General features: G+C 42.9%; 7 protein-coding genes across 7 annotated transcripts; 4 read left to right on the top strand and 3 right to left on the bottom strand.

Annotated features, from left to right (window-relative positions):
- Positions 1 to 759: 759 nt before the first annotated feature.
- On the bottom strand, positions 760 to 3868 carry BCR41DRAFT_353471 (hypothetical protein). Its single transcript, XM_022024158.1, has 4 exons — positions 3700 to 3868; positions 2435 to 3581; positions 1896 to 2331; positions 760 to 1766 (listed from the first exon to the last, which is right to left on the bottom strand). Exons 2-4 carry the CDS (start codon positions 3574 to 3576, stop codon positions 975 to 977), a joined length of 2370 nt encoding a protein of 789 aa, XP_021881417.1. The 5' UTR covers positions 3577 to 3581; positions 3700 to 3868; the 3' UTR covers positions 760 to 974.
- Positions 3869 to 4087: 219 nt separating this feature from the next.
- On the top strand, positions 4088 to 7297 carry BCR41DRAFT_353470 (E1-like protein-activating). Its single transcript, XM_022024157.1, has 9 exons — positions 4088 to 4573; positions 4665 to 4773; positions 4917 to 5276; positions 5364 to 5562; positions 5669 to 6063; positions 6151 to 6339; positions 6478 to 6618; positions 6698 to 6813; positions 6900 to 7297. The coding sequence occupies exons 1-9, from the start codon at positions 4329 to 4331 to the stop codon at positions 7231 to 7233; spliced, it is 2088 nt and encodes a 695-aa protein (XP_021881416.1). The 5' UTR covers positions 4088 to 4328; the 3' UTR covers positions 7234 to 7297.
- Positions 7298 to 7383: 86 nt separating this feature from the next.
- BCR41DRAFT_322540 (ubiquitin-conjugating enzyme/RWD-like protein) lies at positions 7384 to 9013 on the top strand. The gene is made up of 3 exons (XM_022021475.1): positions 7384 to 7567; positions 7718 to 7795; positions 7936 to 9013. The coding sequence occupies exons 1-3, from the start codon at positions 7429 to 7431 to the stop codon at positions 8961 to 8963; spliced, it is 1245 nt and encodes a 414-aa protein (XP_021881415.1). The 5' UTR covers positions 7384 to 7428; the 3' UTR covers positions 8964 to 9013.
- Positions 9014 to 9191: 178 nt separating this feature from the next.
- BCR41DRAFT_353468 (transmembrane amino acid transporter protein-domain-containing protein) lies at positions 9192 to 12400 on the bottom strand. Its single transcript, XM_022024156.1, has 7 exons — positions 11561 to 12400; positions 10999 to 11386; positions 10404 to 10731; positions 10230 to 10316; positions 10052 to 10133; positions 9484 to 9921; positions 9192 to 9388 (listed from the first exon to the last, which is right to left on the bottom strand). The coding sequence occupies exons 1-7, from the start codon at positions 12180 to 12182 to the stop codon at positions 9234 to 9236; spliced, it is 2100 nt and encodes a 699-aa protein (XP_021881414.1). The 5' UTR covers positions 12183 to 12400; the 3' UTR covers positions 9192 to 9233.
- A 516-nt stretch (positions 12401 to 12916) lies between these two features.
- BCR41DRAFT_353467 (post-GPI attachment to proteins factor 3-like protein) lies at positions 12917 to 14179 on the bottom strand. Its single transcript, XM_022024155.1, has one exon. The coding sequence runs from the start codon at positions 14024 to 14026 to the stop codon at positions 12989 to 12991; it is 1038 nt and encodes a 345-aa protein (XP_021881413.1). The 5' UTR covers positions 14027 to 14179; the 3' UTR covers positions 12917 to 12988.
- Positions 14180 to 14695: 516 nt separating this feature from the next.
- On the top strand, positions 14696 to 16134 carry BCR41DRAFT_322533 (hypothetical protein). Its single transcript, XM_022021474.1, has 2 exons — positions 14696 to 14893; positions 14985 to 16134. The coding sequence occupies exons 1-2, from the start codon at positions 14836 to 14838 to the stop codon at positions 16022 to 16024; spliced, it is 1098 nt and encodes a 365-aa protein (XP_021881412.1). The 5' UTR covers positions 14696 to 14835; the 3' UTR covers positions 16025 to 16134.
- Positions 16135 to 16175: 41 nt separating this feature from the next.
- On the top strand, positions 16176 to 17506 carry BCR41DRAFT_353464 (Sec62/63 complex, subunit Sec66). Its single transcript, XM_022024154.1, has 3 exons — positions 16176 to 16390; positions 16598 to 16932; positions 17077 to 17506. Exons 1-3 carry the CDS (start codon positions 16300 to 16302, stop codon positions 17284 to 17286), a joined length of 636 nt encoding a protein of 211 aa, XP_021881411.1. The 5' UTR covers positions 16176 to 16299; the 3' UTR covers positions 17287 to 17506.
- Positions 17507 to 17509: the final 3 nt, after the last annotated feature.

Raw genomic sequence — 17509 nt, 5'->3', positions numbered from 1 at the left:
GCCTGTCTTCTCGAATACCGATTGCAGAGATATCCAGATATTTCACCTTTTCATTGTATGGGGTATCAGTATACTTGATCATTGCTCTTAATGCTGTTGTGGCGACTGTTAAAGAAAGTTGACCTTTGTGTGACTCCAATGTTTGTTTTCTCCGATTGTACGTCCATATCTAATGTTGACGCTTCAGGTACTTCCTTCAAAGCAAAAGATCACATCACTTTGTCCATGGAAAGATTGAGAGAGTGAGACATGCATACAATCGATATCAGCTGGACAGGGAGGGAGATCTTTATTTACAGAGTAGACTGGTGCCTTACATTAGCTTGTAAATGTCGATAGTGTAATCGATCACTTTGATCCTGCTTTGCTCGCCCGGTCATTGAGCGCAGGTCCCCTCTTCTTTTCGTTCTCTTCATAGACAATCCAGTCCCCACCTCCTGTTGGTCCCTCCTCCCACCTCCATATTGCTCTAAAGCTCTTGGCGTCGGGCGCACCGATGCTACGAGGATTCTACCCAAGGTGACAACATAAAGCACATTCAACAAGTGTAATTGTCCGTTGCTCTCATTTCATTTCTTATTAGGAAGCGTCAAAACCCACAGCCACTAGCAAACTAATTTTATACACTCTAATAGATCCTTCTGCATATTGTTGTACCATAGACATGCACCTTCGCTATGACCATTGCTCAGTTATGGACCATACTCCATAGTATTTTTTTGTTTTTTGTTTTTTGTTTTTTTTTTTTTTTCATTTTCACTTTTTCTTTGGGTGATCGATACTGGCATACACTCACGCTGTGCGGATCTCTTTCATCCTTGCATATTACAAGAAGACCCTCTGTTCGTTTTCGCACAGCAGTAATCAATCGGGAGTCGAGAGCACCCTTCCGGTTGTCGTTGTTATCACCGTTATTCTGTGTACAAGGGACCGAAAAATAACAATAGTGATAGTAATAGCAAAATGCAGAGCATTTAGGTAGCAGGCGGCCAATTATTATCGCTGGTGTATGCATACATAGTATACATGCTCGTGTTTCTGGCGTAGCGTTCGACGTAATAAGCTACAACAGTCGATCGAATGGCCACTACAGTGCCTGGACGCATCACTACCCTCTTGCCCAGTTCCGGAATACAAAGATCGCCTCCCACAAAATCTCCACATGCAACGATCCAACAAAACCCGTGCTTTGTATGCGCCTTGTCGTGGTGTAACCGCGGTGACACATCCATTGCCAACGCAACCGTCGCCACTGCATCAAACAGTCGGGGTGTCCCAAATTGAAGACCATGGTATTTTTCATAAAGTGTTGGAAACAAGTATCTCAGATGTCGAGCAATGATCACTTTCTCCACCATCTGAATGGCCCGAACCAGGCGAAGAAGTCGACCTTGTGTTGTAGACTCTAAATGAAGATCATGTGGAGCTACCTGGTGGCCATTCTGTTGTGTCGTCTCATCTGTATGGCTATTAGTATCATGGCGGTGTGTATTAGCTTGACTCTCTGGTATAACACTTTGCACCATCTTGTGCTCCTTTTTTGGGAATATCGTAGGATCATGGGCCTCACACAATTGATGTTGATGCTGATGCCCTGGATAGTGGTGGTGATGGTGATGCTGTTGATGTGGTCGAGCGCCATTCTTATACTGCGGTGAATTTAAATTAGAAGCTGTGTAATTGGAGGTAATTCCATGCACATTTGTACTAGGCCCCAACACAGAGCCTCCACCAGCGGCAAGCGTTAGAGGCGTCTGGAATGGCGGCTATACCGACATTCAAATCCACAGGAAAAAAAAAAAAAAAAAAAAAAAAGTATGAGCAAATGGTCGTTAAGGTAGGTTGGTGGATGGTATACACCAGTCATGAAAGATTAACGAAAGAGAGATCTTTACATATAACCGTGTACTGCCTCCTGGACTTGGCGGGGCTCTCACTCGCCAATGTCCGAAACGCAAAACTCCTGTTTGATGGGGTTGCTTCCAGGAAGGTCGCCATCCATTTAAGAACCCATCTCCGCTGTGCCCTCGAACAATATCGTTCTCTTGAAAGTCCCGACAACAAGCTTCTAGTTTCTGTAACAGAGGCGTGTCGAGATTTGAAGGTGGCCAAACGTGCAGAAGAACTTGCCGGGAATTGCCTTCAGCTGACTGAAATTCATGAAATTCTCCGACAGGCTCCAAGAACTCACTCGATTTTCTCCTGAATGTGTATGGTGAATCTGGTGGAAGCGGGTAAATCATTGCAGGCGATGGCGGAGTTGTGCCCCGGTACATGTGTCGTATAGGTGGAGGCTGATACCCTGAAGAATGGTCCCAAGACTTCTGGGCGCTGTCATAAAATATAGTCAAGCACATGTAGGGAACAGTGGTTACTAAAGGCTTAGGCATGCAGTAGACAAGACACATTCTGACGAAGCCAGTAACAACCATACCTATTGGATTGGAGAGATCTGCCACCAAAGGATGGGAAAGCAAAAGCAGTTCTTTTGCCTAGCTCTGACGTCTTTTGTGGTTTTGGTAAAAATTCATCATATCGGTGAGGCCGATGGGTATTAGATTTCTCTAGTTGTTGCGAAGTGACCGTGGCAATTACTGCTGCAGCTGTAGCTAATGCCTCAATGATCATTGGCCTCCATATCCAGCCATATTTCCCCAAGCAAAGGCTCGACCGAGGCTCTTTGCAAAGGTTACACTTGTGAGTAATCCTCTCCTGAAATTCTGCTGAATGTCGATAATCGGTCTGCGCATTATTAAATCGAAGGTCTCGCAAACGACTATCATTACTTGTTGGATCTAAAGATTCGGTGTGTAGATTTCCATTGCGAACCATCTGCTCGTGATCAGCGCCATCGTTAGAGGATAGGGGGAGAAGCGACCCCTGTCGCTGCAGCTGTTGTTGGAGCTGACGAACATTTTCTTCAAACTCAACCTGCTCACGTCGCAGCTCCATAAGAATGGCCTCCTGCGATGATAAAAAGTCATCGTGATCATATACATCCAGATCATCATCAAAATCCTCGCAGTCACCATCTCTACCTTGATCTTCATAGCTATCAAGGTCTTCATAGTCGATATCATCCGATTCCGAAGATGAATGAGGTGGCAGATCTTCCAAATCTGGGTTATGAACATAAGTGGGATCCTGAAGTTGGTTGAGACTGACACTATGATTCTTCTGAGACTCCCCTGTTAGATCCGAATACAGAGCCTCAATGTACTCAGTCTCCATGGATGTCATGGGGATCCTCCGTTCGTTTCTATCGTAGCTCAAAGTGTCGTTTATGACCATCCCATTAGAAATAGCCTGAGGTACTGTATGCTGCATGGATTTTGATTCAGAAGTGTTCTGTCCTTCTGAGCCCAGTATTGCTGCTGTATGGTTGTGGACTGTGGTGGAAAGCGAGGTGTGTTCTGACATTGTTGCAGGCCGATCGCTTGTCTCTGAATTCAACTGTTCATGTGGTGGGAAGTCTAGACTAGGTTTGGGTGAGTTGGTCATGTCTGTCTCCTTTGCCTTTTTAGACATGCCATTCGGAGTCCCTTGTGTTCCTCTGTTCTTGGCCTTTGATTTCATGAGGTCTAGATTCAAAATGATCTTATTTGAGTTAACAAGTCTATTCAAACGCGCGCTGTCGCGCCTTATATTCCGTATTGTTGGTTTAATGAATTCAGCAAAGATTTGATTGCATCGGCTTACATGATGTGTATGCATGCACTAAAAAGAATAAGGCAAAGCTCTGGACTTGAGGTTTAGGAGCAAAGGCGATGGTCGTGATAGGAAGTGTATGCCTGTAGGATAAAGAAAGTAATTGGCTTTAAAGCTTGATCGAAGCTGAATGATCAGAATGGAGAGAGAATGTATCCTCCAAATGCAACAGATTAAAAGAAAAAAAAGCCACTACTTTAATTGTGATCCATGAACAGACATGGCTTTTAGGAGTGCTCTGTGATGGTGGGATGCCCATGAATTATCGTCACCAACCATTGGAATTCACTCCAGGAGGGTCCATGCACACAAAACAAACACCATCTAAACTGGTAACATGCGCCGCAAAAAGAAGTCGACACAGGTGACAGCGTCTCTTCTCACGCAACAGGAAACAAAGGAGGTTCATGAAGTGATGGCATTCCATTCTTCTTAGCATTCACTCTCTTTCTCTTTCTCTTTCTCTTTCTCTCTTTCTCTTTCTCTCTTTTCTCTCTTTTTCTTTATATATTTTTTTTTCTATCATTTTATTTTATTTTTATTTTTTTTTCCTCTATTTTCTCACTTGGACGCTATTGTTACCACCTACATCCTCCAAATTCCCCCAAAACGCCATTGATATGGTCCTCCAATTTCATTCATGGGCCTCGGCCGTTGAGGCTCCCTTTTGGCAAGTTTTGACTCAACGCAAGATGGACGTCTTCAAGCTCGATGACTCGCTCAAGTCTATTTTTGGATACTATGCTACAGGGCATCAGGTCCGTGTTCCCGGCAAAGACGCCACTGTTGCTCTGCCTGCACGTCTCTGTCTTGGGACAGGGGCATTCCCAGACGTTTTAGAGTCTGAACATGCGTCAACATCCAGGTAATAAACAAAACATGGGGATTTTGATCGGTTCAAAGCTTGTTTCGCGCGCTAGCTGATTTTATTTTATTTTTATTTTTTTTTACTTCAGGGCACCAGCCTTCACATACCCTGCTCCTGGCCTCGTTAAAAATACAAATACCATTGAAGACTTCAAATCAATAGATAGGACTGCATTGTTCAAGATGACCGTTGATCAGGTATGCTTGAGAGAGACTGGATCTAAATATTGGCATTTTCACTTTCCCGCAATTAGTGTGTATTCTCCCGCGAGGAATATGCCTTACTAACCAAGCGGCCCAACATGGATAATATGTATCATTTCACTCCCATTTGTTTCTAGATCTGGGAAGACATCACATCTGGAAAGGCGGTGCTTGATCCATCACTTCTCAATAAATTCCTACTTCTTACATTTGCGGACCTCAAGAAGTTCAAATTCTTTTACTGGTTCGCGTTCCCGGCCTTGGTGGCCGACCCTGCATGGACTGCTGGCGCATTTCAGGACATTGGTTCTGCTTGGTCACAGACATACATTCAAAACCTACATGTTCAACTAAATCGATACCGCGAAACCTATCCTCTTTCTCAGCATGGCTTCTTTCTCATCAAAGAGAGTTCCGACAACTCCTCAATGTCCACAACCTTGGTCGCACGTCTTCAAGATTGGGATACATTTTATGCTGGATGCAATCCTGAGCAGGTAACAGCACTTGAGAAATGATCATACTCCACAAGTCAGTTGTGTTGTAGCGCATATGCTTACCGGACTTGATACTGTTGTCTGTAGATCGTTGTTGGATTTGCAGATCCATCATCGCTAGATAGCAATCCTGGGTGGCCTTTGCGAAATTTCTTGACTCTTCTCTATTACCAATGGAGGGTTTCCAAAGTCCGAGTACTGTGTTTCCGTGAAGTCCCTGGCAAGCAGGACATTAGTGCTAGCAAGATATTTACAGTGGAGGTTCCATCCTATGTCCCTCTTTCCAGTATGTCGGCTTTTCAATCTATGGAAAACAAATGGGTCAAAATCCTTTAAACCGATTAAGAGGGTACCTATCTGAGCTGATATACAAAAACACTTTTTTGATTTAGCTTGTCCAAAGGCCGTGGGATGGGAAAAGAATGCTCAAGGAAAACTTGGCCCACGTCTTGCGGACCTAGCTCCTCTGATGGACCCAACCCGACTTGCAGACACTGCTGTAGATCTGAATTTGAAACTGATGCGATGGAGGTTGTTACCGGATTTGCAATTGGAAAAGGTGCAGGAAACACGGTGTCTACTCCTAGGAGCTGGAACTCTGGGATGCTATGTCGCCCGCTCATTGTTAGGATGGGGTATCCGTAACATTACATTAGTTGACAACGCCAAAGTGTCGTTCTCGAACCCAGTCCGACAACCTCTCTTTGAGTTTGAGGATTGTTTGGAGGGCGGAAAGGATAAGGCGATCACCGCCGCGGCTAGTCTCCGGAAGGTGTATCCAGGTGTTGTAAGTAGATCCTGTGCATAACTTAAATATGTTCAGGGCCATCATGGATACTAACTTTATTTAATGCGTAATATATGATACCCTCAGAATGCAGTGGGCCATACCTTGTCAATTCCAATGCCAGGACATCCTATCAGTCCTCAGCTGTACGAGAGTGTTCAGAGAGACGTTGAGAAATTGGAGGACCTCTTTCAGCAGCATGATGTCATATTTTTGCTTATGGACAGTCGCGAAAGCCGTTGGCTCCCAACACTTTTAGGAGCCAGGATGAAGAAGGTGGGATACAAAAAAGAATCGCTTTTTGTTCAACTCATTGATTCAATCAAGAAAAAAAAAAAAAAAAAAAAAAAAAAAGTTATTGCTCGAATGACCTTTACCAACCTGTCCACCATTTGTCCTTCGATTCACTATTAGATTGTTATTAATGCAGCACTTGGGTTTGATACTTTTCTGGTGATGCGTCATGGCATTGGCCAAGATCATGAATACCATGCTTCTTTCGGCTCCTCACCATTGGGATGTTACTTTTGCAACGACGTTGTTGCGCCTACAGATGTAGGTGGTCTTTTTATTTTCTACTTTATGATCCTGGAAATATACATGTGCTATCTGTGATATTGAAAAATGTTTTTAGTCGCTCTCGGATAGGACTCTTGACCAACAGTGCACAGTGACCCGCCCAGGACTCTCAGCCATAGCAAGTGCCGTAGCAGTTGAGATGCTAGTCTCACTCTTGCATCATCCCGATGGGTATGTCAGGCCCAAGGTCTGGTAGAGTATATGAATTAAGAAATGGTACTTATGATTGTTATATTACATATTACTGATTTATATAGAATGCGCGCGCCTGCTGATAAGGCTGATGATGAAGGCGATCAGGAAGGAAGGACGCAGAATAATCAGGTCTCTACACTAGGTTTATTACCACACCAAATCCGTGGGTTCCTGTCGCGGTTCAAGAATCTCTTGATTTCAGGACAAGCCTATGATCGGTGCACAGCGTGTTCTGATGCTATTCTGGAAGCATATGAAAAAGAAGGGTTTGGGTTCTTGGCCAAGGTCTTTCAGGATGCAAAGCATCTGGAGGACGTGACTGGATTGACTCAGATGAAGGAACAAAGTGAGGAGCTGAACATGGAATGGGATGAGGACTCTGACGAGGATATATAACAAGATAAATACTTTTTTTTTTATTTTTTTTTTTATTATTATTAAAAAGTTAATAAAGCACGCGAGTGAGCACAGCCACCCTCTGTGGCTGTGTTGTCATTTGCTGATTGTAGCACAATTTCGTTCCTTTTTGTACTTACATCTTGACATCCATCGCATCGCTCTCAATCTTATAAAAAATATATAGATTGTGACATGGACTCCATTTCGCCGGCAGCCCAGCGAAAGGTGACGCGAGAACTGTATGCCTTAGAGCAAGACCCTCCAGAAGGCATCCGTCTCATTCTGAATGAGGACTCCATCACAGACATTCAAGCCTGGATTCAAGGTCCAGGTAAATTTTGAATTCCAAACAATCCTGAGCAACAATGCATTCAGAAATTTCAGGCAATTATTCATCGGAATACCTTCTTTTTTAACAATTTAATATCGTCTTGTCAACTAAATATATTATCATGCGTTATCATTATTACCATTATTTTAGGAGGAACACCATATGAAGGCGGTGTTTTCAGGATACGGATCCAATTGAGTGCAGACTTTCCAAACTCGCCCCCAAAATGTAAGAAGAAGAAGAAAAAGACGAAGACGATTGTTATTTATCCAATTCTAGTAATTTTTTGTATTTCAAAGAAGAAAAAAAAAGCTCTCTGAAGTTCGTTGTTGCCTTTTTTTTTTTTTTTTTTTTTTTTTTTTTTCTAGGCTTCTTCGTCACCAAAATATTTCATCCAAATGTTTCAAAACAAGGCGACATCTGTGTGAGCACACTCAAAAAGGATTGGAAAAAGGATTTGGGTCTTCGACATATCTTGCTGGTGATCAAATGCCTGTTGATTGTTCCTAATCCAGAGTCTGCATTGAATGAAGAAGCTGGACGTCAGTTATTGGAGCGTTATGATGATTATGCAAAGCACGCTAGATTAATGACGAGTATCCATGCCAGAGGAAGAAACGATATTTTTAAACCTCTGTCGGCATCTACATCAACAGCCTCTATTTCTTCTCCTTCTCCTTCATCAACTTCAACTCTGTCATCAGCCTCATCAACAAAATCAGTCTCTGGGGAATCAAATAATACAACCTCAAACATGTCCACAACCATCATCACCAGTAACAGTATCAGCAATGATAGCAACACAGATCTCGGTATGTCTCATGACCATCATAGTAATAATGAAAACCTTCCACAGTATGAAAGAACTGTAGGGGCAACAGTAAAGACCAAGCAGGAAGAACAGTGGAAATGCCTTTCCCAGGAAAGTCATGATATGAATACATCATCGGATCAGACCCGTGCCACTAAATCTCAGACTCAGGCTCAGTCATCACAACCCGTTCAAGGATCTGGTTGTAATGGAACACCCTCTATACCTATCAAACGTAAACTGCCCCAAGAGGATTGGTTATTTGACCCTATAGCCCCACAAAAACATCAACAGATGTTGGTCAGTCATTCTAATCCCAGCCTCAGTCCCGGCATCATCCCTAACCCTAATTCCAGTCTATCCGCTCGTCAGACGCTGCAAGGATTATCAGCAAGTCATAACCAGTCTTCATCTTCATGGGCGAGCCCTATGCTAAGGCACATGCCAGGATCTATTAAACCTGATACAATGAGGGAACGAGCACTCGGTGGTATTACCTCCGTCCGAACATTGCATGGTGTGACTTCCCTTGTGGACCCTAAAGGAGCTATAGATAGCCGGAAGCGAAGCTTACGACGGCTTTAAAATCCAAAGCGAAAATTGACTATTACAGAATACCAACAGTAAACATTAATGATAGTATATAATAAAAAAAATTCTTTGCTTCTAGAAGAGGCTTTATTGTAAATGAATGAGTGACTCGATTGCGGCAACTTCTTGGAGTTCTATGATAAAAAGAAATAATAAAAAAGGAGTAAAAAGACAGGCTACGTGATGTAATGACACTCGTAGGAAAAAAAAAAAAAAAAAAAACTAAACACAGGAGAGGGAATGTAAGATAAGACTTGAGAGTTTTTAGGCTTCAATCCACTGGTAGACCGTGCTGCCAGTTGTGTAGACCATGGTAATAACTCCGAAGACAATCAAGAGAATATCAAAAATACGCGACTTCCGATATGGGTGGGTTTTATAGTGGAACATGGCGGGGAAGATGTAAGCCAATGGAATACCTAGTAAATATTAAATTGTAATAATTATGGTGGTTTCAGGATCAGTCCTACTATTTAAGAGATGACGGAAAAAAATAAAATCAATAAAAACTTACAAGCAATAGAGCCAACGATAGAGACAAACTTGTCGAGCTCATCTCCAGCCCAGATCGAGATCGCTGCACATATGAACAAGGACAGGATGCGGAAAAAGTTCTTTTGCCATTTGACCATTGTGTTATATTTGCCAGAGCGAGTGAAAAGACCGTTCTCCATAATACGGATAGCAGGGAATAATTGCAGAGGGATTGAAAGCATGATGGCGATCGAATATAGGGCTTGAACAGACTGCACCCAATGACTCTTTTGGGGCAAGTTGAGTAAAACCACGGTTTCGGTCTTGGATCCAAAGGCAGCATACGAAAGTGCTCCTACAGATGTGAACAGAACTGTAATGCCAATCATTACGCCTGTCAATACCTTTGGAAACTTTTCGGGCTCCTTCATTGCTTCTGTAATTGGAATAATAAGCCCAATGCCTTCAAATGTGAACACTGAAGTATTAATAAAATACAAGGGTAGAGCGATAGACATGTTAATAGTGCGCTTCCCATATTCATCGTAACAAAAAAACAAGGACAAAAATCAAAATAAAATAAAAACTTGTAGAGACGATGTAGTTACCAGCAGTTCCAATGAACAAAGAAAAGTCCCTGGGGTTGAACATAACAACATCGCTCAATCCCTTAGTGGCCAAAGTGAAGATCTAAGTTGACAATAACAGGGAAAGCAAGGTCAGGACAAAATACTTGACGAGTGGAACATGATCCGCTTACACAAATGGAATAGGAGATAGACTTACGTCGAAATAATACATGTATATCAATCCGAAGCAGATAAATACGTCAGCTACAACAGCAGTGAAGGACAGACGGGCGATGTTGCGGATCTAGGAAACAAGAGAGATATAGCTTCAGTCAAAAGTAATCTGACAGCTCTATAACTACGCAAAAAACATCAGAACACAAGACCGTACTAAAGCTAATGGGATAAAGACAACAAGCTGGATGAGGACGAAGATATAGGAAGGGAATGACTCTGAGAAATTCAGCACGTTCTTGCCAAGGGCTTCCAAATTAGTGGCGACGAAGCTCATGTAAGCGCAGACAAAACCAATCTGAGAAATAGCAATGGCCCATAGGACTGCCTGACGCATGTATGGACCATAGAGATGGCCTCCGATATCACCAAAAGAGGCGGGAACCACTTGACGGGACTCGACCAACAGCAGGAAGGAAAAGAGTGAAATGGCAGCAATGAGGACCAAGACTACAGACGAGAATAAGATACCACCATTGTTGAACCTTAATGTGATAAAATCATCAGGCAAAAAAAAAAAAAAAAAAAAAAAAAACGAAAAAAGAAAAAAGCATGTTTTTGATTAATATCCATCCATGTTTGCATTGACATATCCTGATCACTCGTTGTATTCTCTCGAGCCTAACCATGTGCCTGCCCACATGAGCCTTTATCTTTTTTTTTTTTTTTTTTTTTTTCGGCCACGCAAGTGTAATCAAATGCGATCTGTTTCCATGGGTCACTTATCAGTATCAGCCGTATAATCCACTTACGCTTTAGGCAAGAACATGATTCCAGTTCCAACAAATGACTTTAGTAGCAAAAACACAGCTTTGGCGGGTGTAGCATCTCCTTGGGGAGGTTGCTGTAATTTTGGTATCAGGGGTGTGGATTCCATACCAGAACCTGGAGTTCTCGAGCCTTCTCCTTCTCCACCTTCTTCATCATAATCACCGCTTTCATCGTCTTCATCCAAGTCCTCTCCTGCAAAGTGACCATACATGGCCAAGAAATCGATGAAGCTCTTGGTGAAGACGTTGGCTTGACGTCCGCTTGCATTTGCCTTCATGATCATGTGGTATCTCCGCATGCCACCGGGTTGCTTTAAAGTTGTGACTGATGGCTCAACAGGGCGTGGCAGATAGAAAGACCTCGAGCGAGCTAATTGAGCATGGGAACAAACATTTGTATTTAGATTTGATCAAGTCTAAGATGTAAACTATTTTGCAACGGCAGAGTACAAAAAAAAAAAATAAAAAAAAATATGATCCTGCTCATCTTTATCAAGTTTGTTTAAATAGTTTAAATATGAATTGGCAAAAAAAAAAAAATTACCTCGCCGGTTCTGTTCGTTCTCCTGATCAGCCTGCCACTTGTAGACGTCGCGGGTAATGGCTCCTCCTGGTAACTTGAAAGCTGTTGTATAATCAACAATTTCCGAAGTTCCTGCACCATCATTAGTTGCACCATAAGAAGAGGGTCCCGCATTATTAGCACCATTACGGTCAGAGTCAAGGCTGTCACGCGAGGGCGAATTAAGAACAAGATGCTTTTTGACGACCTTCGAGGCCTCATCAGCCGGAATATCGACAACAGGATTGATTGAATCAGTAAAACCTGGAGTACCGCTCACGTAACTACCATGAATACTATTGCTACTACTGTCAAGACCAGAACGGGGCAAGACTGGGATGTTCTGAGCGTTTGAAGGACCCTCGTTGTTTTGACGGTAGTTTTGAAGAGTGGATGGAGATCGGAATGAAGAGGATGGAGTAGGGTTGTTGTCGCCATTGACACTGCTACCACGCGATGCAGGTCTGTTAAAGTAAGGTTGGGCATAGGGAGAAGAGGAGAGCAATCGAGTAGCAGCTTCACGATTTGGGGAGGAAGAGAGTATGTCTGCAGAATTATGTCGACTAGGGACTAGACGAGCGTTGGAGGAGGGCGAAGAAGCCATGGGAGGTCAAAGCCAAAAAAGGGCGGGGTCGATGAACGTAGAGGCGATGGAGGGAGTTTAAACAGACAGGGACAGGAGAGCAGTAGGCGAAGAAAGCAGAGGAGAGGAGATACGAAGGAGAGAGGGGCAGTGACGGGTAGAAACAGTAAAAGAGGAGTAAAATGGTAATAAGAAATAAGAAATAAGAAATAAGTAAAAGGGAAAGAGAGACAGAAAAAAAAGAAAAGAGAAACAAAAAGACATTCAACTAATCACTAGTCACGGGCATTGTATTTAAATGCAAAGCACAATGCATCTCTCTGTGCACCAATGGCGATTTTCATTCAAGATCTGTTGTATCCGTGTCTGTACTAGTCTGTCCAAGCCAAGGGAAAAAACCTTTGCTTCCAACTCTCTCTCTTTCGGTCTGTCAATGTGGAGTGGGAAAGAGGCATCTATCCATGCAGAGATGAAAAAAAAGAGAGCAAAGGGCACTGCATTTTATGTACCGCTCATCAAGATCCGACCCACAAAAGGAAAGATACCTCAAGAATCCCACCCTCTCTGTCCACATTCGGTGGAATCCAATTATTTATTATTATTATTATTCTTGTAATTTTTTACTTCCCACACAACTTACACCTAATTTATCCACACACAGAATAAAAAAAAAAAATTACGCGTAATTTCTGTAATTCCTATATATATATACATCTATACATATATACATATATATTTATATTTAATATTTATACCTTGTATTTCTTTCTTTATTAGCCACCTATGACAATGGTCTTTTGTCATGTTCAAATCGCCTCCATAGGTATCTAGTCAAGGCGAGAAGATCTATGCAGCACTCCTTTCTTGTTACGCACTTCCCATTCTGTATCTCTGAGCAAGAACCGGTACCAGATCGGTATTAACGGAATAGTCGCTGCATGCCACAACGAATGGGCGTCCAAAATACCCCACAATGGTGCAAAATCAAGAACCTCCAGGGACATTGCCAATGTCAGCAATATGCCTGTCACTGTTGGCTCCCATGCATAAGGACGCTCACGCCAATTGGCGATGCTCCAGCCGATCCAGCACAAATTATGTACGGCTCCTACTGTTGCTGTTGCTGCCATGTTGTATCCATAGTCAAACCGGACAAAGGTCAAGTACGAGATGTGCAACACCAAAGGGATCAAACACATCAGCCCCCACATCAGCTGCGATTTGACTTGTACCATACGTGTGATTCTAATGATTGTGTAAAAGAGTCCATACATGATAGCTGCTCCTGCTGAAAAGTAGTCAAGTTTCTCAGTGCTGGGCCAGTCGCGTGAATGATAGATCGCTGACCACACCCATGTGTTAATACCCATAATTGCATAGCCCAAATAGTACGGACGCATATAGTAGTCCTCGGGAATGACACGCTTAAGCTTGGACCATGCGAGCACATGCATGTACCCATTCAATAAACTGAACAACACCGATGCGGGTTCCTGCATGCCTAAGAAGCGGTAAAAGGGCCATTTGCCGTGGTATTGGTGTACAGTTTGCTTTTCTTGAAGTGCCATCTCGGTGATCGATTGCATGCATCGATAACGGCAATTGTCAAAGCATGTCCAGTGAAGCAGTCGCAGTGGCAGGGTCAGATCGTGTTCCTGAAGTTGTTCCGACGTAAGTCCAGTTAGATCGGATCGCTGACAAATTTCTTTGTTGCATTTATCGACACAGTTAATGTACTGGGGCTGCCGATCACCAGAGGATGCCCATGCGAGCGATGCACAGAAGAGTAATGTCAATCCAATCATAATGGCAACGTTCCTGCGTTTACTGAAGACGCGTTGTTCACGCGCATGATGTAGCAGCATTGCAGAATCCACTGATTATGGGAAATAAAAAAAGGAAAGTAGGCAGGACGCAAGTGAATGAATTAATGAATAAAGGATTAAAGCTGAAATGAGAAGGTGTATCAAGATATTGGAGTCGGAATCATGTTCAACAGCCGGCAAAACCAAATGGTGTACATGAACTCTGGAAAAAAAAAAAAAAAAAATTGATAGCCAATCCAGTTATTATCGGACCAGAGCACGACTGCGCAATATCGTCCCGTCGTCGATTGCCACGAGCATACTGCTGCCAGGAAAGCAGGCTTTGTCGTTGCTCATCCTGACTTGATCAATACGTCCAATATCATAGTTGAGCTGCGATCTTGAGTCCATCATCCAGGTACCTAGTGTTTAAAACAAGTTTGATATTGAACATATTCATGCGCCAATGACCAAAAGTTCATCCATCTGTCACTTGATTTGATGATTTTTTTCAAGGTGCCAATGTACAACCAGAATCTGGTTTATTGTGGCCATTCAAGAACATTATGCGATGTCTCAAAAGGGTCGTTGTTCGATTTGCATGGCCAGTAAAATACAGTGCAGAAGAAACAATGACAATGAATCGATACGCTGACAAATCCCAGGCGCCAGTTCTGGTGTTTTGACAAATTTTTTTTTTTCCACGGCCGCTTATCTTTAAATGTTACTAGATTGCGGGAGCAATTATGATGAGACGATTATGACAATGTGCTTCCTCATAACATAGTATTGTATGTACATAGTTATTATCTATTTAAAGGTCTTAAAAAATCGCCTTGTCTTCATAAAACACAATCTCATCCAACATAATGTCGACCCCCTCGCCCATCAATGTCGGTGTCATTGGCTTTGGCATGAGTGCCCAAGGTAATAAACAAAATATTAAACGTCGGGCGGTTTGGCACAAAGAATTCTAATATTCATTCTTCATTTTATATTCGTATACCTTACATGCTAGTCTTCCATGCTCCTCTGATCTCCACTACTCCTGGCCTAAACCTTGCGGCCTTTGTTAATCGTAGAGGACAAAATCATATTCTCTCCTCCAAATATCCCAACGCATCTGTCTACCAATCGCACCAGCAGCTGTTGCAGGATCCTAATATCGACCTCGTAGTTATTACCACTCCCAATGTTTTGCATTTTGACCTTGCACGAGAGGCGATTGAGGCTGGCAAGCACGTCGTTGTCGAAAAGCCCTTCACGATCACATTTGAAGAGGGCATGTTGCTCGCGAAGCTGGCCAAGCAGCACTCACGTGTTCTTTCTGTCTTCCAGAACCGTCGCTGGGACGCAGATTTTTTAACTGTCCAAAAGTTGGTCCACTCTCAAAAATCCACCTTGGGCAGGATTGTCAGCTTTGAGTCGCGCTTTGATCGGTTCCGAAATTTTAGTAAGAATGGCTGGAGAGAGACTGGTCGTGTTGAGGAAGGAAGTGGTGTGCTCTATGACTTGTGCTCGCATCTGCTGGATCAGACATTGGTTCTCTTTGGAACACCCGAGTATGTGACAGCACATGTGTCGAACCAACGCCAGCTCGAGACTTCCCAGGTAGACGATCAATTCCTAGTGCATCTTGATTACAAAGATGGATTGCGATGTACCCTTGGCGCAGCAATGTTGGCTAGAATTCCCACGCCTCGCTTCCGTCTGACTGGAATGAATGGTTCATATGTGAAATATGGATTGGATGTCCAGGAAAATCAACTAAAAGAGGGATTAACACCCAAGGATAATGCTTACGGTATTGAGAAAGAGAGCTGTTGGGGCGATATCGATACACTACTGGTGGTTGAAGGAACCCAACTCCATGTGAAGGGTAAGATTGATAGTGAGCAGGGTTCGTATGGTGCTTATTATGCCAATATTAGTCGGGCAATCCAGGGTCTCGAGCCACTTAGTGTGACAGCCGAGCAGGCAGCTTGGGTTATCCACGGCATCCAGCTTGCGATCAAGAGTTCTCAAACCGGACAACGTATGAAGTGGGGCGAGCTTTAGAATATCAAATTAGTCAATATCAGAATACAGTCCCATGCCAACCAGCCAGCCAAAAAAAAAAGTGAAGCTTATAGCCAATCAACAGTCGACAATGCACAATTAAAGAAGCTATTAAAAAATAAAAATAAAAAAAACGAGAACAGAGCCAGGGCCCATCCTCCTTTCTTAACATTTTGATCCTTTCAACCATCCTTAATCACATCTCCCTCTCTCTCCCTCTGATTAGCAACGCATCTAACAAACTTCCTACATCTATATAAATAACTACTAACAGGATGGGATCAGTCTGGCTCGCAGTCATTTATATTGGAGGCTGGATCCTCTCCATGAGGATCTTTGGTTTCTTCTGGAAGAACAGGAAGTTAGGTGAGTTGAAATGAGGCTGGCAATAATGGACTAGACATCTTTCAACATTTGCACCTTTTTTTTATTTTTATTTTTTTCCTTGAGGCAGTAGAATCGACATAAATTTTACTTCTTACTCAAAGGATTATCTAGAGATAGAACATTGTTTTTCATTGTTTAATGATTAGCACCAATTGACTAGAGTTTCCTCCATCTCTTAAAACATAGCCATCAACGATGCTGAGCCTTGGTTTGGTGAGCATGTAGCGCGTAACCAGTACATTGCACTCCTTCAACAGGAAGAACCTGAAGCGACAGAAACCCAATTGGTTGCAGCATTGTTACGCCGTGCTATGGAGGATGTTAACCGTGTCTTATCGATGCGTGAGGACAAGCAAGTTCTCGCCAACTTGGTCAAGCAAGGAACCTTGGGTGATGATATTTGGACCCAGTTTGCTCTTTCAGAGAAGGAACTCGAAGCTGAGATTATGGCTTTGATCGAGGAGGCCAATACGTTCAAGGAGGGTTGGGGTCAAACTATTCTTCAGACTGCTAGTGAGATGGTAATGCTAAGTAGCTAATTGTAGCAGGATCAAGGATTTATGTTGACACTTCAGTCATTAGGAAGGGAAAAATGACAATCTTGGATGAAAATGAAACTAATTTTTTTTTGTTTGGTTGGTCGACTTCTATCGACATAACAACAGGTTATGCATGAAAAGACTAAGCAACTTCAGAAGGAGCTCGCCATCAGGAGAGAGGAGGAGACTCGTAAGCAAGCCCTTCGTGAACAACGTAAGGAACAGAACAAGGCCGTGAAGGCCAAAAAGGACACCACTGTTGCTGTAAAGTCTGCAGCGGAGGATTCGGAAGGACCCCCACCTCCCTATACTGAGCAAGAAAAGACTGCGGCTTAAAGGCCAATGATATGAAGTGTGTAAATGGTTGTTTCTTCTTTTTATCTTGGAATAAAAATGCTTTATTTCAATCTTTTCCTACAATCCATTCCAAACGCCTTCGATCGTCGATTAAGAATTACGTAGATCTTTCACATCATCTTGGGCGTTATGCTTCGGGTCGCCGTGCGAGGCTCAATTTCAAAATTGGAATCAACGGTTGCACGGCTGCATTCGGTACCTG

The sequence above is a fragment of the Lobosporangium transversale genome, assembly GCF_002105155.1.
Source record: "Lobosporangium transversale strain NRRL 3116 chromosome Unknown BCR41scaffold_18, whole genome shotgun sequence".
Lineage (NCBI taxonomy): Eukaryota > Fungi > Mortierellomycota > Mortierellomycetes > Mortierellales > Mortierellaceae > Lobosporangium > Lobosporangium transversale.
The sequence above is the reverse complement of the archived record's forward strand: the minus strand, read 5'-3'. Positions and strand labels throughout refer to the sequence as shown.